At 36.6% G+C, this 22074-nt stretch overlaps 1 protein-coding gene across 8 annotated transcripts in view; it reads right to left on the reverse strand.

Annotated features, from left to right (window-relative positions):
- The window catches only part of CDIN1 (CDAN1 interacting nuclease 1), a 127695-nt gene that overhangs the window by 97375 nt on the left and 8246 nt on the right, over positions 1–22074 (reverse strand). For 3 of the 8 annotated variants that reach the window (XM_064460156.1, XM_064460155.1, XM_064460157.1), the window contains exons 2-4: positions 4299–4344; positions 3370–3434; positions 237–297 (exon numbers count right to left, since the gene is read on the reverse strand). The exons of 1 other annotated variant lie outside the window; for it this stretch is intronic. In XM_064460156.1, the coding sequence (XP_064316226.1) occupies positions 237–297; positions 3370–3434; positions 4299–4344 (172 nt within the window). Of the gene's footprint in view, positions 1–236; positions 298–3369; positions 3435–4298; positions 4345–5295; positions 5385–22074 lie in introns of those variants that run through there. 4 more of the 8 variants (XM_064460161.1, XM_064460159.1, XM_064460158.1 and 1 more) reach the window with 3 other exon arrangements.

Consider the following 22074-nt stretch of genomic DNA (forward strand, 5'->3'; position numbering starts at 1 on the left):
GAGTTTCTTTCACATTTGCCTTGAAGTTAAGAGACTAATTACATTAACTGATTTATTAATAAATGGGGCTTTTTGTCTAATTATTGTAAGTACTAACAGACTGGGGAACCATTTTAAATGTCTAATGTGCCTTGAAACCATTTTTTTAGGTTAATTACATTTCCCACTAAAGTCACTACAGCTATGCCCCTTAGGTTTTACACTGGAAGATTAAAGAAAAAAGTAAAGATGATTACCTCATTGGCCAGCTCCAGCAATACAGGGGCAGCTGCATTTTTCATCACCCCATTCAGGTACCTAGACAGGACAAAACCAGGTAATTCTGCAGTGCCAAGAAAAGGCCAGTGTATACATGTCAGCATCCCTTGTGATTCTCTTTCATTTGGGGGAAAATACCCCAGTACAGAGTATTTAATGGGAAATCTTTTAAGAAATAAGTATTTTAAACAATCACTAACTCTCCAGGGTTGTCTCCTATTCATCTGCAAGATATATCAATCTCAATTAAGTCACCGGTATAAAACACAATAAATCAAGAAACTGAATTTTTTTTTTGCTTAATGGCATATAAATAAATTATAGCTCTACTAGTTAAAGATACATCACACAAATAAACCTCTATTAATCACAGTAAACATTTTGGGTTCTACATGACCTTCAACTATGAAGGCGCACTGTATATCTCATTCAATTCACTACTATGAACAAAAACATAAACTCTCAAATTTAATCCAGATTTTTATCAACTGGGTAGTAGTTTAAATACTAAAGGCTTACTTCAGTGAAATCACAGTCTAACAATCAAATTAATATTCTAAACAGAAAATAAAAGAAGAAATATTTAGGATCCAATAAAGGGTGACAGAAAGTCATTATCCTATCAATGGCAAAGGCTTAACATTTCCAGTTAAGGGTACTAAGGCTGATACACAGTGATGTTTCTGACCATCACACCACATAGTATCACCTTCCTCACCTCTGTTACTTTCACTGTTTGATGTTTACACTTCAATAATCCTAAAACCTCTTCTTAGCAGTTGATGGGAAGAAGCTGTATTATTGGAAGCCACTCTGTGCTTTCCAGCCATGTGAAAAAGAACTATAGTTACCAACATTCAAACCTGCTCATTTATCCTATCTGTATTCATATAGCACATCATTACTGACATCATTAGAAGGCCACAGCCTTTCCAGCTCTATCATTATCTATCCATCAGAAGCCACTCTTCTGCTCATCAGTTACAGATATTAAAATTCTTTATCATTTTACCTTTCTGTGGAATGGGTGTAACACCTTAACATAAACCTCTTCACAGAGGATTAGAGGCCTTTTTGTTTGCAAGTTATTGAGGCTTAATGAATAAAGGAAATGATAAAAGCTTTTTGCTCTAATCTAGTTCAGTTCTGCATAAAAACCGACAGAACACGATGCCTCGTGTACAGTTAAACATTGAAAACTTTTAACAGAAGAAAAAAATGAGAGATCATAAACAAAATACCTAACCAGGAAGATTTACTTGAGATGAACGTTCTAAAACGTGCATTCAGCTGATCGAACAGCAAAGCTACAGCTGACAATGCAGTAATTTGCTGTCAGATATTTCTAATACTACTGGCAATTCCATTATGGACTAACAGGTCTCACATGTTGATGGCAACACTGTTCTGAAAACCTTGCTGATCCTTCTTGTAATTTGCCTTCACGTTTGCCTAAATTGAAGACTGGTAAGTCTCAGCAGAGCAGCAGAAACTACTGCACTCAACTGTACTTCTACTTGCTCCCAAGAGGGACCACTGGAAATCACGACCTTCAAAAACTGGTAGTTTCTGACCTAGGAAAGCAATAGGAGCACAATTATTTGCTTGTACGTGGGTGGGAATAGGAAGGAGCATACCACACAGACTGGGGTTTACAGCAGTAAGATGGATGCTACAAAAGAGTAGAGGAGATGATGTTTGTCATGTTTATGCTTGAAGCATTTCAAACCAGCTTCTGACTTGAGTAGTCTGCCCGTGTAGCTTACGAAACATACTACATAGTAAATCCACTAAAACATGATTGAGATGAGTTTTCTAGCTATTAACCAGAACATCTGATTTTAAAACATGGGCATTTTAGTCGGCCATGTTAATACATTTGCAATATGAAATAGCCAGAAACAGCATAAAGAATGGTTTTCCTCACCACCACCATATAGCTTCATACATAATGCATTAGTTATGTACTGCTAGCACACTTATGTACACAGCAGTTACAGTCAACATAGGGCACTTCACCAAAACTGTGCTAGTGAAAAGTAATTAAAAATAGTATCGTATGTACATGGTGTAAGACAACAAAATTTTAAGCCAATATTTTTCCTAAACAAGAATCAACACTAGGAAAAGCCCAATGTGATCCAGCGCAAATTTTTACAGAACACTACAACTACTAAAAGAAGAATATCAAACCTCCAAACCAGCACAATTCACACTAGATATTCTAAACTAGTGTCTGATATAATCAGGCTGTGCTAAGGTTTCAAATATCTGACTCTGTGGAAGCACAGTTAATTGTCTACAAATGAAGGGTTTTTGTTTATTTTCCTGATTGATACAGATTAATATTAAACATAAAAATCAGACATCTATAATCACAAGTATGAACTCACTTGCCATGCAAGCTCCTCAGATATGTCAGTCTACAAAGTAATATTTTAATTGTGTATCTTTACCAGTTATCAGTATGCCCCAATTATGTCATTGCAATATTTTTAGTAAAGCCTGTAGAAGTAACAGACAAACTATAAGGTGTAGCAAATACAATTTATTAGCTTAAGATGCAAACAATTGTAAAATATCATAAAATGACATTAAGGTTTTCATCTTCCCATAACAGCTATTTCTGACACTTCTGTTGATAAAACAGGAGTGATCTAAAAACTAGTGCTTTAACTGGCAATACATAAATTTAATATGTAACTTTTTGTAATGTAACACAAATGTTGTCTTAAAAGTACAAGCAACTGTAACAGAACAAGCTCCCTTGCTGTAAGGAAGTTACCATCAATATTAGTCTTGCCACAGAAATCCTGTCATTATAAACTATAGGCAATATATAATAAATGCTGTCACATACACTGTAAAAAATATTTGCTTATCCTGACTTAGAGCCAAGGAAGTAAAGCTTTTCTTAATTAGACTGACCAAAAGCTGAAAAACTTCTGCATTTTAACTGAAAATCATTTTTAGGTGAGCCTTTCTGTATTCTTCATCTCAATTTTTTTTAACAGAAAATTAGCCTCGTAAGCCAATAAGCTAATTTACTTGTAATTGCCATAAAAATTAGTAGTTACGATGATACTCTTAACCAGGGTGGGGAGGTCATACCTTTGATAGTAAGTTTCAATAGCTTCAGCAGTGTGATGCTTGGCATGTGTTCTTTTGATTTGTTTCTAGAAAAACAAAAAACCAAACAGAGAGTCTTACAAATGTGTCATAGATCAAAACACAGAAATCATGACTGCCCAAACACATGTTTCTTGGCTACACTTTGATATATAAACCAAACTATGTTTTTAGATTCTGTACAGAAATGACATTCAATCTACCTATTGAATTGAACGTCTTCAGACTGTACTGCTATGTACCATATATGTAAAAGCCAATAAGGTCACAATAATTGAATCTAAATAAGTTTACTGAAGGCTGCAGAGGGCAAAGAAAAACTTGTTCTCTCTTTCAACCTTTGTATTAATTTTCCCTCAATTCAATTCCATCTAAGTCTGGTGCACTCTGGTTTTACAATTCAATTGGCATTTTTAACCAGGAAGAACATTGCTTAAAAACAACTTATTTGAAAAACTACAAAGAGTAATTCCGTAGAGACTTGCCACTTGACTGACACCTGTCATCTCATGATAAATGACTCCATTTTCTGCCTCTCTTGCCTTCTGCCACTCCGGCAATGGTCATTTATCATCATCTCTGTCAGCAATGGAAAGCAGCACTGACAGTGCAAGTCAGCAAACATTTAGCACATGGAACCACGCAACACAGGGAAATTATTATTGTCAGAATAATAATGGTTTAGCATAATTTATTACAGGTCCACCAAATAAGCAAAGGCTAGATGTTATTAGACAGATGGATGGGTAGGCTTGGCAGCCATCCACTGAGACTCAGGCGGTGCTTGATGTGGAAAAGGGAACATCCTCCAAACCAATCAGAAAGCTGGCAGTTCAATTACAAAGAAATAAAGGGACATTCATCATTCAATTAGGCACCTGTCAACCCTCACAAAGGAGAAAACTTCTAACCTGGTACTCCTGGGAGAAGATGCTCAGCAGAGTGGACTGCGATTGACTGGAACAAATAAAAGAAGGACAAAGTTAATTACTGGAGTGCACTGCAAAGAAACAAAAGAGAAGGGAGCTTCAAAGGTAGGCCTGCTGCCCTGTAATCTAACAGAACATGAAAACAAGTGTGGAAAAGTTGTTCCAGATGAACACCTCAGACAAAGGCTTCCTGCTGCTAGGTCAAGGAGAGAGTGTACGAGGGAGGGGAGGAAAATATAGCAAGAGTTTCAAAGCAAACGAGCATATTGTTTGGGTGATTCCTTTTTCAGTTCAGAACCCACTAAGTCCTATCAGGAGCAGGTAGCTGAATTAAAAGGGAACAGGCAAAAAGGAAAACAAAGCAAAATTCCCATTAATAATTGATGGAGTTAAATTCCATCAGCAGTTGGGAACATGCCGCTTGCTCATTGGCAGCATATTGAAATTCATTTTGTTAGCAGCAAGGGAACCTCTTCAGTAGCTGTCTCATATTCAGGTTAAAAACTTTCCCCTCTGTCAGAAGTAGCATATGGGACCACTGGAACATTCCCACTGAAACTGATGTGCTTTGAAAATAGAAACTTTCACAGCAGGAAGCCGAGATTCCCCAGAGTCGGTCATTTCCAAAAGCTGCCATAAGCTTCATTCATCTAAGGCTCCACTCAATGTCAAACACCTGGCAATGAAGCAACCTGGAAAGCATTCTTCCCAAGTGGGAATTTTTCTTTCTGAATTGTTAACATTTAGAAATGGGACACGATTTTTTTTTCCCTCTGAAAGGCAATCGATACCACACTGCTACTGTTTTCAATTGTCCTCTGTGGATATATCTATCTCATCACATCCTGAATACAATTAATTACTCCTGATATATTTTCCTACTACATGCAACTTGAACAAATTATAGTCTCAATAAATCGAGTTTTATGGTACAGCAAAGCATTATGAATAATTAACATTTTTCCTTTCGTGAACTTACCTACTAAGGCATAGCATCGGTAGTTCAAAGATTCAGCAATGTCTAAAGTCGTGCTCTTCTGCCAGATTTCTTGTATGTGAATTTAACACCTGTATCACATCATATGTACATTAAATGTAAATGTTGTCTCTGTACTTAAATGGCCCTTCTCCTTGCAATTTTCACAACCTCAGAAAGACTAATTTAAGATAAGGGAGTCTTAATCCCATTTTCAAAAGGGAAAACCGAAGGCACATAATGACTACATGGTTTGTTCAGGTTTAAACGGACAGCGTGTCTATGCAGCAAAATATAAAATGTTACCTCTAAACCAGCGAGCGGAAGCATTAGCAGCAAAGCAAGTAGAGACTACCAGTTTGTTTTATCCATATCTGTGCTTCCAGCATCTTTGCCATAACACTGTACTTTGGGCTTGTCTGCCCAGTGCAACATCTGTGTGACAGCAGTAAGCTGAGCCTTGACCTCCGTTATTTTCACATAAGAATGCTCACCCTGAATACTCACTGAATGTTAAAACAGTAGAAAAATGATAGCAACGTAAACTGACTAATAAACAGATTTATGAAATTACTGGATTACAGAAAAATGAGTTACAATATAGTCAAGAATTTAAATATTCTTAAATATACAAAATTTGACACAGAGGCTAGGAGATATGTACCACAATGCCTCCCCAAAAGGTGCACCATCCAATTATGGCAACCTTCAACATGTACATGTAATCATTAGAGGTGAACAAAGGAAAGAAATTAAGATTATGTATTTACACAGAGTATACACATATGCAAAGTTAAGGTATTCCAAGTTGATTTATTTAAAAAAACCCCCAAAACTGCAGGCTATAAATAAGTTGGATACATATGGCCCCCTAATGGCTCTCCATGTAACTATTATTATCTGGCAGATTTACATGGTCATAATGGTAGAACTGAATTTAGAGAAAAGATGTGTTAAAAATCAAAACAAAACAGGACAGCATTTAACTGGATTTCTGGTTTGCGTTCTCTCCCACTGACATACCAATTATTATATTTTTCAGCTATTCCCAGTACGATTACTGTACTTATTATACCATTATCCTATTATACCCACTGACATATCAAAAAGAATTAAGACCATTATCCCTCTTTTCACACTCCTGACTCCTGTCCATTTTACTTGTTCCCTTGAGTCCTTGGATTTTGCCCTTCTACTTCAGTTTAGTCCAACACTCCTCTCCTATGCTTCCAACTGTTCAAATAATTTAGAACTTGCCACAAACACTAAAAAATTCAGTCTAATAACTGAACAAGTTGGACATATACTGTATTGCCGCACAAAAACATTATGACTGCGACAAAGGGAATTATTTAAGTAGTATCATTCAAAGAATTGCAAGCCTTGCCACCAGAAAATCTTTCTCCTTCCCCAGGAGAAGTGATGTATATTTTTACATGGCTGCTTCCATGTTTCTTCTGGTTAATGTAGTTCCCCTCTTAAGCACTGAAACCGCTTATCTGCCACTCAGCATTTCCTCGCCACACTTCCATTGCCACAACTTCCTGGCAAAATGAAACAGCTCCTCAAAACATGGCTGGAGCATCTATTGCAAGACACCATTTACAGAAAACTGAAACGTCACGGTTTTCGAAAGTGCCGAAAAAGACAGTACTGTGTACTTGGAGAGGGGACAGAAGTCATAAACATGCACTTGCAATGCAAGACAGCATGATCACAGCTGCTGGTACTGACAGCGGGGATACTGCCATGTAAGTCGTCATTGCTTCTCCAGGAGCAGCCAAATTCTTAGGGCTCCATCCCTCCTCCTATGCTTCTATACAGCATTTCAAAGCAACAAATGAGCCGACAAATTAATATAGCTAAGATATCCAGGAAAAAGAACATAACACTGAAAATAACTTTTATTCAAAATAACATTTCAGCGCTGCATTATTGCCTCTTATGGAATAAACTTTATAGTAAGCCTCGTGGTTTTCTGGGAGGCTAGGGATACAGAAGTCCTTGTGTTGAGCAAGCTCTTTTGTCAAGAACCAACTGTAGAGCCAAGGTACAGATTTGCTGATTTTCTGAAGCAAAGAAACAAAAAACCCCAAACTCATCATTCCGAGTACCACCTAGTTTAAATAATTAATGAATTAACTGTTATCCATCCTGTAGAACTAAATCTATTTTCCAGGAAAACAGGCAAACTTTCCTCTTGAGTTCTGTACCAGCCACTTTCATGGAAGCATTTTCTTCTGCAATTCCAGATGGTAAAGGATGGAACTCCCAGAGCTCTGCTCAAAGCAACCAGCCTCACTCTTCTAATATCCTCTTTTTCTTGTACATCAGCATCCATAATGAACCAATTTAGCTTTTGTTACTCTGTGTTGATGTCAGTGGCATAATTCCATCTGAATGCCTGATGCACTTTGTGCTCTTGTCAATACATAAGTGGATTTAGGCAGAAGACTGTGAAATATAAAATCTGCTACAAAACGCCAATTTTTAAAAAAAATAAAACAACTTTTCTTTTTAAAAAAGTGAAAGGTCCCAAATGACATCAAGTTATAAAAATTTTCTTATAATAAAAAATAATATTACAGATATCAAAGTCCATCCACATTTAGAATGGGGTGCCCAAGTCAGACCAGAACAAGAGAGAAATTATCTCTAAGGACTTAGAGATCAGCCAAGCTAAAATGACAACTCCAAGTCTGGTGCTGGAAAAAGAATATGCCTTTTGGTCATTTAATATGTAAGAATAAAATTTAGACCATTCTCTTCTAATGAATTCCAGAATTTGGTAGAGGAGGAATGCTATCATCCCTGGAGAGTATTTCAGAAGTGTTTTATTTTGCAGTGAGTATTCATATATAAACTAGTAACAGATAATGTGCTGATGCAGATCAGTGCTTCATAACTAGAGTTGATACAAACCCCTGGCCAAGAAGCAGCTAGTAAGGACAAAAAGAATTTAATTGGATCAGATCACCTTCTCAATAAAGCAGGCTTGCAGATCTAGCCAAGATTTGGGGTGCTGTTCAATTTAATATTTGCTATTTACTAGAGGAGAAAATCCAAACCTGACAACTTTGCAAATATTGCACTATCAGCCCTTGTAAATAATTAATTCTTTAGGGATAAGATAAAACGTACACTCTTCTACTTTATTTTCTGAGATTACTCAAAACATAAAAGTTTAGGTACAAAACCAAGTTTCCACTACTGCAACAATCCTAGTTTCATCTATTCATTTTGAAATTAGTTTCATTTCCCTCATCTTTTTGCCTAAAATAGAAAGACTAAAATTTCAGCTTTATATTTCATGTATTTTACTGTGGAACAAAGGAAGAGTATCTAGAGAGGTCTGTTAAAAAAAAGAAAAAATCTAGAGTAAATATGAACTGCAGTATTTAATTCAGTAACTATTCACACAAGCAGAGACAAGCAGGCGGAAAGCAAAGTCCATCATCAGACAGATATTTTATATATATATATATAGAGTAGCCTTGATTTTTTCTTGAACAAATGAAATCTACAAAGAACATTGCTTCGTTGCTTCCCGTTCACAAAATGGAACATTCCACCCACTAATACGATAAATATTTTGGTTAAAAATCTGAGTGTGGGGGCAGGAGCCACGTTTCCAAAATTCAGAAGCTGTTATGTGCGAAACCCCAGAACAGCAGTCTTTTTCCAAGAAACCTTCTCTTGGAAGTGCATACAACACTGCACTTAGCTATTGTAGGAATTCAGGCAGGGGGAGAAATGTTCTTTCCTTCCACATACATGAGTATGTAGGGCTAGTCAAATCTCTTCATGAAATGTTCTGAAGCAGACAGCAAGAATCTCTTATTTCTAATAACTGGAAAAGAACTTCCCCTTTCCATGTATAATAAGTTTTAAAATATTTTTACTAAAGCAATATTGAGCTTTCAAATGAAAATAATACATACAACTTAGGGCTAGAATTGCGTGGTGCTGCCATGCTGGATTAAGAATCTGTGTGAGGAAAGAAATATATATACATTCAACAAACTTAAATGACTGGGGGTGGAAGGGGAATCCCCCTCACAGCTATCCTGAAATTCCAGAATGTGTGCCTAAAATAAATTTTTCCTGTTACGTTATCAACAACATGAAAGAAACCGAAACAGCCTTTTAATTCTCATCTGTACTGCAAACACGTTGGAACAGGGACTGCTAAAGAAAGCAATGTTTCTATACTGCTCATCACATGCTAACCAGTCTGCTCTTATTTCTCAAACCTCTGTCAGTAATGGATTTCAAACAGATCTAGCAGCCTCGGTTCAAATGTGTAATACATGCATGGATGCATAAAGCCTCCGTGGCTTCCCAGAACTGCAGGATGCAGGCTAACAAGCACCATGGTTATACCTGCAAATCAGTTAAAGACAGTCTGATGGTGAACTTCCCACCTGAGAAGAGGTGACAACTAGTGGATTCTCAGAATTTCTTCTAACTGTCGGGATCATCAGGATGGGAAAAAGGCTTCTTAGCAGTCTGAATGGTTCCACATCTGGATCCAGGAAGGCTCAGGAATAAGCAAGCTTGAGAACTGATAGGTTTATATGCATCCAAGCACTCAAGAACATAGAACAAGGGAGGGAGACTCACTGACCTCGAAAATAGTTATGGTTTTAAACTCTCTTCGCTGCAGCTTTTAATGTTAAAATATTTCCTAAAGCTTTAATATGCTTGTGGTCACTTCTCTGAATGAAAATTCTCAAAAAGCAGATTATTGTCTCTGTACACATTTGTAGTCTATCATTCACAAATCTAACATTGATTTATTGCAAGTCAGTGGATTACCAATTTAAGCTAAATCAATATATATGTCTATATATGTGTGTGTGCCAATATATGCATTTAAATTAATACGAGTGTGAACTGGAGTAACTAAGTGACATAAAAGTACCTAAGTCTTTAGTTACAACACACTAGCTTCTGTAAAGTGGCTATCTTCCAATGTTACAGTTTTCCAGTTACACCAGTTCAAGTCTGGGATACAAAACCAGTTTTATTCTCTCTGCATAAGACATCTTCCATACAATGAAACATTATCAGTAGCTACTACTTTGGGAACTACAAAGCCAGTACAGTGCTGTTGGGGAAACGCTCCCATTACAAATATATTAAAACTATAAAAATTCAATAAACACACAACAAGAAGTACCTGCTGATATGATCATTTCAGACTTCATACCATCACATTTAAAATCAAGATAAAATCCAAGCTCATCTGGAGAACTATAGCACTAATCAATTTTGAAATTCTCTGATATCCAGTTCAATAAACTGTACAACAGCTCAACTCGAAAGATTTAAATACAAATCGCTTACTACAAATTGTCTTTGCATCAAAGTCAATTTCATACCTGTGGTAGGATCAAAAATAAAAACTAAAAGTAAAGAGTCTGAGGAAAAAGACATCCTGCATTGCAGGCTTATGCCATCCAATTATAATAAAAAGGTTAAATGCAGGCATGTGCATGCAACTTTGCTGACTATAGCCAGGGTTATCAGAATAACTGTATGACAAAGCTCCAAGAAGGCTACCTGAGAACAGTCATCACTTCTATGACCTTGACACTGGTTGGTCCCACAACTTCTATACAATTTAGTGATGTGCGAGAACAGATGATGGTGCAATACATAGAAATGGCAGCATTTAAAATTCATAGTAGCATAAGGCCATTACTTTTCCCACTGGGCCACTTGAACTTTAATAATGTCTGACCTAGTTGGCCAGTAAGTTCTAGCAGCAGACAGAGGAAAATTGCCAGCATTAGATACTGTTTGAATGATTTTTAATTTAGAAAGACTCAGAAGTTCCTTTAAGAACAGGGCACCAATTCTTCCTGTAGACACCTCATTTCTTGGTGTCTGTTGTAACAGCCAATATATTTTAAAACAACTGCAGACTACGAACAATCTGTATCAGACATGAAAAACATAAAATGCAGAGGTAAATACAAATTATCAGTACGGGCAATGATCACAAAGTAACGCTAGCTCTTTGCAGAGAGGAACTCCACCTTCTTTCACCCACACCACAAAAATCTAACTTTCAACAGCAGTAATACAAGTGTAACTCAAAATATGCTATATTCAAATGATTACAAAGTATTTCTGATCAAGCCCTCAAAATAAAAAGCAAACTCAGAATAAAGATGCAATCTTCCATTCACATGTATATGCTCATGATGAGAAGCAGCACATTATGTTTTAACAGTGGATAAACACTGGCAGATATTATGGTCAAAAATGGAACACTGAAAACACAGGAACAGAAGAGTGGTATTTCCAAATGAAAGGAAACTACTTTTTGGTCTTATTATCTTAGTAAGCAAGCACAGAAAATAGATAGTAATTTGCTTGAGATATTGTTCTGATATTTTATATTTCCAGAGTTAAGCAGCACAGTGCTTGCTGCATGAATGTTTGAAACCTACTTAAATGCCAAACCCACACAGAGACCTTTGTAAGTAAATACTTTTTCACTAATGTTTCAAGTAAAATCTCTTCCATAACACCACGAAACTATTTTGTAAGGTTCAATTTTCAAGCTGAAAAATATTTTCAGATGCAATACAGAACAAAAATATATTCACAATACAGGTTTAAGAAATACAGTGTCAGTGCTAAAACATTAAATTAAAACTCTCAAATATTCTGACATCAGGCTTCAATGACTATTGAATCTTTTCACTTTACACATACCAGAACTTCTTTGGCACCCTTTGATCATCCAGTCACGGAGTCCACTGAAAAAGAAACTGACAGGAGTCAAATAGGATTTGCCTCCCACATACACCTTGATAATTGTAATACTTGTCCTCCACATCTCCATCTTCTGATATACTCTAAAACTCTCCTTTTAACTCTACCAGTAAAACTTCCCAGAAAATTAAATTAAAAAAAGCAAAGCTTGAGACTAACACAAGCAGAGTATTTGCTATGTCCTTGTCCACAACTACTCCAAGTTACTTAGCAAGAAGCAAAAGTTTCTTAATATCCAGGAAAGAATCAGTGAACACATCCCAAAGCAGAGGTGTAGAGCAGCATACCAGAGACTGAAGAGAAAAAATTTTTTTTTTAAAAATCAAAGCCGCTGTAAATTCCTTGTTTGTACTTAACGTTGTACATCATCCACATGTTATTTCAATTTACTTCAGTCAAGATTATACAGAAAACATGTTTGCAAGTTTCAACTGTTTCTCTCACTACCACAATCCAAATGTTGAGCCTTTCGACAAAAATACACAGAAGTTGTAGTTATCTGATGACAGTTGTGCAAAGAAAGATGCTCCTAGGCTGCAACAGCAAAGAACCTCAACAAGCAGTTAAGGCAAACAAGCTACAATTTAAACCAGGGATTTATTCCTTACCTTTTCCATCTGCCCTCTTGATAGGGCCAAGGTCCACACACGGAAAAAACACACACTTAGTAGGCTATTACTGGAAAGAAATATTTGATATGTTCATTTTGTGTTCATCTTCCTCATTTTGTTTGGATAACTTCATCATGCTACTTCCTCTTCCCCCCAGGACAAGAATCAGATTATAGAATACCTTGACAAGAGAAGTTTTTCAGACTCCAATCTTAAATTTCCTGATTATGGAGAAAGGTTTATACAGGACCTATATTATCCTGTATAAACTAGATGTTTACATTTAATTTCAGAAAACTATTTTTATGAGTGAATGGCAATTTGAAGCTAATTAGACTGTTCATTTTACATTAAAAAATTAGCCTGTATGTAAAAAGCATATCTGTGCCAATTTGAAACTAAATAAATCCCCAAACACCCTTAAACAATTTGCTCCTAAAAATATATAATCAAATTTAGAAAACTATAAATTATATTTAAATTTATTATTTACAAGCAATTAATTATGAAGACAGCCAGGTGGCTTTCATTACATAAATTACTGTTAATGACACTTGCCTCATGCTGCTACTGTATTTAGCGTTTGCATGCATCACATGTCAAGCACACACACTGTTGCATAGCTATCTCCAGGGTAAAAAGTGAACACCTTAAGTCAAAAAAGCTTCCAGTAATCCAATCAAAATTGTTAATTCCTTAAACAAGTCAGGATCTTATTAATGTTTCCCATACAGGATGTAATTTAAAGAATTTTAGCTCTAACAAACATGGATGATACAGAAGAGTAGTTTTAAGTAAACTCCAATTTTGGGAATGACACAGATTTAAGGCAAGAAATTGATACATTCATAGCTAGTCCCCTCGAGATTTTCACTCTTAAGCCCTAAACAGTATTTATCATTTAACAGTGTATAATTTTAAAGCTACTTGTAATCAGAAAACAGAAGAAAAAAAAAAAACCAAGAGAATCATTGTCTACCTACCTGGCTGACAGTACCATACTTTGCGTTGTATCTGTCAGTTATTGTACCATATATGTGGATAGTTACCAAGTCTACTTTCAGCCCAGGAGTATAGCGTACTGTGCCATAGAGGGAATAAACTACATTAATTCCACTACTTAATTCTCACTGGAAAGATGGCAGAAACACACTATGAAGGAAACCCAGCTGTTCCTTTTTACTAGTGGTCTTCCAGCATTCTTTTTTACAAAGCTGTCTACCTACAACTGGTAAGCAATATGAAGGGAACATCTGACAAGAGGTGACCACAGTGTTACATTATTCTATCCTAAAACTTCTTTTCCACTCCTACCAACAGGATTTTCCTTTCTTCTCCTCCTCTTTCCAGAGGACTTATTTTCTGGTGTTCTTCACACTGCTCTGAAAATCCATACGACAACTACATGCCTTGCTTCCTGCAGTGCCGCAGAAAAGGTTGGGTTTCCAGGAGAACTCTTATTCCATGCACTAACTGAAAAGAATCATCTCCGATGTAAACAGTCAATAGGTTCACCACATGGCATCACCTTCATTAAGCACCAAAATTTGACCAGTCTGGGTAGAATGGGCCCACAGACCTTGGTAAACAAACATGGAAGCCAAGGAAGAAGGAAAACTAGTTCAACATCAAACATTTGTTCTATGTTAAAATAAACTGAAGATGACCTCAGCATGCATCAAGTCATATGGCATGACTCACTGACACTTCTTAAATTTCTGGGAGTTGTCAAAAACGTAATAAAAATATATACTGCCAACTTTACATTAAGCGCATAAGGACTAGACTTTGAAAAAAAAAAATTTCATGAGAAGGGGGTAACTAAACTTCCCTGGAATTCAGTGAAATTTGACTGTTACCATCCTTTAGGCAGCTTTCAAAGAGCCCTCACACAAAACATCCCAACCCTATCCTCCTCTCGCATTATAAAATCTTTATATATCACAGTAAAGCAGCAAAGGCCACAAAGCCTTTTTCTCCTTCAGATTATCTTTAATTCTTTCCTCACATTTAAATATCAGGTCTTTGTACGTTACCTAACTTCTAAGAGTGGCAAATTAGCAGAAGTAGGACATCCGAAAACAGTGGCAATGGAGAAGATGGAGAAAAACTGTTTACCTTTCTGTATGTTAGTCAGTAACTAACAACTTCTCTGATACACTCTTATAAAAGAGTGTGTATTCTTACAGAAGTCAGAGTCAACACTTTCACTTTTAATTAAAGGGCATCTGACCATGTTTCCCAATCAAAACCAGGGATGTCAAGACCTAGTTTATAGAAACCAAAAGATTTAGAGGAAAGAAGGGGGCTAAGCCATAAATTAATACTAATTTGGGGTGGGTATCCTTTGTTTTCAAACTTCTCCTTTTAAGAATAAGGACGAGTTTCTTCTATCAACTTTCATTTAGAAGTAATTTCTCCTTCCCCACAACAGTAAAGCTTAAAGGCCAAAAATGGAAAGAATGGCAGGAACGTAATTTTTAGCACAGCAGATGTGCAAATACTTTTTTCTCTCAGTACCCCAAAGCATTTTGGTGCATCATCACTTTCCACTAAACCAGGTGCAAACAAATCTTCAACTTAAAGGTATGACTGTTCATATGTAATCTGTTACCTGTATTAGGGAGAAAAAAAAAAGGCAGAAGGCCTCTCTAGCCACCTAATCACCATATCAATGACACATGCCACAACAGAGAAGCACTAGTTTATTTGATTGATCATGGTAGATAAACTCCAAATAACAGAGAAATTAACAAATGCTTGACATTTGCTCAACATCCATTATTCTGACACTGCTTTCAGGATTTCAAAGCCTGGGAGTATGCTTAATCAACATTCATATTCCCTAGTGAGCTACAGGCACCATATTGCGCCCCGCCTTAGTACTGATGAAAACTGCATATTGGCCATTTCCAAAATGTTCTGGGACTCCACACAGGGCCCCTTCTCTCCCTTGTTCCTGTTCTGCAGTTTTCTTTTAAACACTTCCAAGACAAAAGCATCTGCCAGTTTTTCTCTCTGGGGATGTATGCAAAATGAACTTAACAGTTTTAAGGCAGGAGAAACCCTCACATCTAAATTCATTCATAGGACAGAAAAGGGCCTAAGAGGCCTCTCTAGGGACAAAACCCTGCTGAAATTTTCCCCGACAACAGTGGGAGCTTTATAAAATCTAAGTCCAGACAATTTCCAATTCAAATGCCCAACATAGCATGACCTTTGTCAGATCTATGAGCCCTAGATGCACCCACTATTTTTTTATTCTAACCAGCACAGACATTAGACAGGGCACTACTGCTAAGCAGGAGGTTGAATATTTGCATGCTCTTCTATTGTGAAAATGTAACAGTGACAGCACTGTGTCGAATTCTTTTCCCCCTAGAACTTTAACTCCATAGGAGAGGCATAGCTGACAGATGACTCTCCCAACATCTGTGTTATGTACACTGCACAGCTGAGGAACCTTGGATCACTGTCACGGCTTCCCAGAGATGACCCACACCTTTCTTATATCTACCCATGATCAAAAAAGTGAAACAAAAATTTGAAAACACTGGGGTTTTAAAATGAAAAGTAAATATGGCAAGAAAGATTAACATAATTTAGTCATTACACTGTTCACATAGCAGCTCACCATATGTTGCATAAATGTCCTATACAAAATAATTTATCAGACCTGACACGTTGCACATCATATTGTATTATTTAATATGCTTACTAAAATTTCATGGATCAAGCGCCACTTCTGAAAGCATAGAGAAAGCCCTAGAAAATATTTCTTCATCTTCCATGATTTATTTTGATTACCTTTTACAGCTACATGATAAAGTGGAACTTGCAAAATTACGAGGTTAAGGTTTACACAGCTATTGCTTCATACACTAAAATATAACAAATGGCTCCATGACTATATACCATTTTACTTGCATTTAATATTCAGAAGCATATTAAACTAAGCACATTGCTTTCGACTGTATATTTTAATAATTTTAACTGGTTATTTCAGTAAATATCCTGATCCACTACTGCAAAGTTCCTTGAAGATATATATATATCTATCTATATATCGCCTTGAAAAAAGAGACTAAAGAGCTAAGAATTACAAAATAAACTAAAGCAAACAATTAACATGTGATACATGTTGACCACCCCAAACCTGTCTACATAGAAATATAATAATTTCTACACAGTAGCTGAAACATTTGAATAAGGTTTTTAAATTATTGAGATTTGAAGTGTTAGGATGGCAAGCATCTATGCCCAGATAAATGGACAAAATTCTCTATCCAGAAACCTCAAAACCACAAAAATAATAACATGTAAGAATGATCACCTGTCACTGGTGAGGTCTGTGTCTAAATAGTAAATTAAAACAGAAAGTGTAAGCAGGAAGCTTGTGGATAATAGTTGTTGGGTAACCAATGGGATTTGTTTGGGAAAAAAAAACCCTCCACACTTAGAGGACACACCAGACAGACAGATATGGCTAGAAAAATATTTAGACTCAAACCATGCATTTATTCCATAAACGGCCATTTTCCTTTTTCTCTCTCAGACCACTGATGTCAAAGGAACACAGTACAAATGAGATAAAAACTTCTCTTTTTGGTCAATAATAAATTCTCCTGTTTCTAATAATAAGATAAAGGAAAACATATTCCTGTGTCAGATAACTCACTGCAACGAGGTAATTAAGCACTGTATTTGGAACGGAACTTGCCTGGCCTATTGGAGTACCTGCCAAATGGTCAGAGCAAATCTTCCTTTTTAAGTTCTGTGAGAACCAGAAATCTAGCTTATGAGTTATCTTTATCTTTTTATATTTTGTGTATCCAAGATAATGCATTTGTCTAGGAAGATACATTGCTCAGCTGTGTTGAAAACTGAAGGAGAGCTGCATGCATTTTATATTAATGTTGGAAACTGCTAATGTTCAATAGCCTTTTCATCTGTAGGAACCTACACTCACTCTCTGCCTATTAGTTATCGTACTTTGCACCAGTTGTAGCCTCATAATACATATCTGCATTCCACGGAATTGGTGCAACAAATAACTGGATGTTACCAGTATTGATAATGGACTGATAAGAAATTCTGTCATCTCCTAGCCCACCACAAATGGAAACAGAGATACACGGTGTCCTTATTGCTGTTTGGGTCCTCAGTTAACAATGAGGAACTCCAGAAGACCCTTTGTATTAATTCAGTCACACAAGTGAACATTACCTCTATTTTGGTTGTAGTTTTTATGTTGTCTTTGAAACAGACAGGCTGCGTTACACAAGAGGCTACCTTTACTACCACATGGGTCTTACTCAAAGAAATATTTGACAACATTCTGCTTTCTGTGGAAGAAGAATGTGTGCTATCTTAGGACATTTTTATTCAGTGTTGAAGCTTCTCGAGGTATCTGGGAATTGATGCTATCAAATGCTTCCAAGACCTTGCAGGCCTAGAGACAGATATGCAAATAGAGGACACTGACCCAAACAACAAAGTCCTCTTCAGCACCACATCCTGACCTGATGCCATATTACCAGTTTGGATGGACGGCAGCACTTGCTTAAATATCCTATTCCGATCAGAAGGATAAAGCAGGGAACTGAAGTTCAAGAATTCTTCTATATAGAGCAATGAGCCTGACACCATTAATCAGGCTACTGGATATCCTGGAGTGTGCACAGGAAGGGACAGTATATCCCATTCATATCACTACCACATTAAAAATGTTATGGACTCCAGAATTTAAAAAAACATGCATGAAAAGAAACCATAAGAGATAAAATTGCTTTAGTTGCTGACAAAACAGAAGTTTTCAACCTAAGGGGTTCACAAATCAAAACCGTTTTCCCACAACAGGCACAGATTCCTGTCTGGCAACTTTAAGCCTGCTGACAAGAAGTTCATTTACTCTGAATTCTTCATTTGAAGTCCGTGGACAACAAGGGCTCCATGAAATACAAGTTGAAAACTAATCATAGAGCGTGAAATCTTAGCAAGCCAATGGGAGTTTGAAATCTACTTGTATGGTACCAATTAGCCAAACAAATGAACAAGGCTTTTAGCTATCACCAGATCTGAAGAAACACAGAACAGTTTTTTCCACTCCTCTTCCGATGCTGTTGGGTTTTCTGGGTAACAATACTCTTTCAGGCTTGTCTTAGGAGACAATTTTAGTAGGATCCAGTTACTGTATTCCATATTCTTACAGAAATTAATCCTCACCATTATTTCACTCAGTTTGAAGTATAATACAAGCTTCTGAGACTTTCACATTGCAAATAGATATGGTATTTTCACCAAGAACTTAGAGGAACAAACAATTAAAAAATTACTCTCATAGAAGCATATATGTTATTTTATTAAGTGATGTGATAAGCTTAAAGGCATATATCAAGACCAAAATGGTTGTAGTAATTAATTTAAGTAATAAATCACAGGTCCTGCCAACAATGACAGCAAACAGATGCTAACAAGAAAATGTATTCTTTAATATTGTCATGTGTTATAAAAATGTAAGTGTTTAGGACATGTCTTAAATTTTTATAATAATATGCATTTAATACATTACTGTTTTGACACATACAAGAATCAAATTTATAGGTCTCATTCGGCACTTGCTTTCTCTTCTGTGAACACAGAATGGATTCCTGAGGGAAAAAAGCTCAAGAAGTGAATGTTTCAAATAGATGTTTGCAACAAAATCGAGTTGTTTGTCTTGCTGTCTTGAAGTAAATATCATAAGCACTGAACCTCGCCAGAAAAGGAAAACCAACATATTTGCCTTTATGTAAACAGAAGTTTTCCCTGAAAGTGCCCAGAAAATTCAAACAACCAGGAAGTTTATCTATGTATATGGACAGCAAAAGATCTTATCATTTGCTACAAAGTTAAAAAAATAATTCCATACAATCTTTACAAGCAGAATGTCAGTACTGAATAACTCTCAGTGAACCTGCTAAGTTATAAAATCAGCACAAGTTTTATTTTCCATTGTGTCTTATTATTTGTTTCCTACATCAGTTTAAATAATGCCATGGAACACTACAATGATTTTCATCAACTGCATCCCTTGCAAAAATACCAAAACCAAACAAAAACCTATATTAGATACTAAAACCATCATCTATTCTATTCCTTCCATTCATAGCTACCCTCCTCTCAGGACTCTAAAGCCAGACAGAACGACGATCTGATTCAAGGACTGACATCTGAAAGCATAGGAAATGCAATTACGCCTTTTGGCAAGCCCAGCCACACTAAACAGAACCACTGTGCGTACACCTTTTCCAGCACTGCATCTCTGCTGCTGTACAGCCTGCTGCATAAGGTCCCCCTGCAGGAGGGTCAATTGTTTATAAGAAGATCACTGCTTTTTCCAAACATTTTTATTTTGCTTTAAGGAAACTGTTTGGATAACAACAATCCTGTTTGCATTATGTTTCATTTTCAATCAACTCCTCCAGGTATCAGCACAGTTCCTTTCTTGGAAGAGCTTCACTCAATGCTTTAAAACACTTGAGAAAGCAGTGATCAGAGTATGGAAACTAAATTTTCTTCATTAAATCTACTGAAGCAGATATTAAAAATGCATTTAATATACTGGGGATGGCTGGTGGGCATCACTGACTGTGACAGGCCAGTTACTGATGAGCTGCTGTCAGACGGCCTTCTCAGCAGGGATCTGTGTCTAACGCTGCTGAAGGACAGCAATATCTTCCCTTGTGTGTAAGCTCTATTCATCTCCCAAGTATTTACTAAATCACAGACCTCTGCACACAAACCCAGCGTTTCAGCGCATGCTAACAAATGATGGATGGCCTAGTCAATTCGTTATGTCCTGAAAGCGTGATTTCCTGCCATTCCAATCATCAAACCTCTAGAGCCTTCAGAGCTGATCAGTCCTGGAGAATATATTTTGCAGGCTCTATTAAAGGAGTAGAGGTTCTTTCCATTAGTCTCAAACTTTATTTTTTTCCTGGCTGATTTAAAGAGAACTCCCTCCTTCCCCCCCTCCTTCCAACAGCACCACTGCTACCACTCTTATCTGTCTAAAGTATTCAGGGCATGTACCGTTAGCGTGTTAGTAAAACAGCACTCCTGGAACACCAGCCAGTTAAAAAGACAGATTTTGTCTATGACTACTATAAAACACTACAATCTTTTTATTTAAATTAATCTATATGTCTTCATTATTTAACCTAGACAACCCCCAAAACATTTTTTAACTTACCTTCTTTGATCAAATACCTTTTACAGCAAGGAAGTGCTCAAAAGGACCCGTTTTCTTTGTATCTGCCTAGCGAAACCTATCAGAATTCTCTTAATTGTGTTCCTCCTAAAAGCATAAGGCATTTAGGAATAAACTTCCCATGTTCCGAAGACAGGTTATCTGTCAAAGAAATAAAGCTTCTAGATCTCATCCTTTTCATAGCAAGGCAATATACTTGACAGTCTTTCTTCTACATGCTAGAGGAGAAATTTTATTTAGCTTACCTATTCAATGATCTATAGGAGTAGAATATACGTACCTCACACTTCTTATTCTGAAACACTGAGCTTCAAACGAACTAGTCCACAGCTGCTGAAGAGTTAGCTGTCTACAGTACAGCACAGTTTTTGAAGGTGGTATAACAGATATGAGTAAACTTTGGGTAAATAAGCATTTGGTTACTCTGAAATGCAAAGACCTTGGATTTCTTTGCTTGCTAGGTGTGATCCAGTCACAGCCAGCACAAACCAATCCACATTGCCCTACCGTTCACCTCAACCTTGACCTGGAGATTAAACTCACTTTTATTGCACACAAAGGTCATCTGTGCTAGGTCAAAATTCAAAGTCCCTTGTCAGCTAAGGTTGATATATTCCAACCTTTCCTACTCTAATGCATCAAATTTTTCATGGTGAGGTCATATTCAGCAGACAGTGTATTCAGCAATTTATCGTGCCATTGTAATATAGCCCAGAATATGATTGTCCAAAAAACAACACATGAATAAAATATTTTCCCCTCTGATATAGCAAATCTCCTCTGCTCATAAAACTCTAGCCTAGACTTCTTTGCAGGCTTCAGAAGAATGATACGGTATGGACCTGTTTCTAAAATACAATCAAGAATTACCATTTTTATCATTGATCTTAAGTACAAGCAACATGTATATAATGGTATCCTAAAATCCACAAGTCAATTAAAATGCACATATGGTCAGTGCTAAAACTTCCACTTCATCCTTCCTTAACAACCGCCATAATCTGGCCCTTAAATCTACATACATCTGTTGGTCTGTCTGATGACACCAAGGCTGCTTTAGAATGAAATACTTAGGAAGAAGATAGTGCCACAAGACTTACATTCCTATCCTACTGGTGATTAACACAAGGA

This window comes from Phalacrocorax carbo, chromosome 9 (genome assembly GCF_963921805.1).
Source record: "Phalacrocorax carbo chromosome 9, bPhaCar2.1, whole genome shotgun sequence".
Lineage (NCBI taxonomy): Eukaryota > Metazoa > Chordata > Aves > Suliformes > Phalacrocoracidae > Phalacrocorax > Phalacrocorax carbo.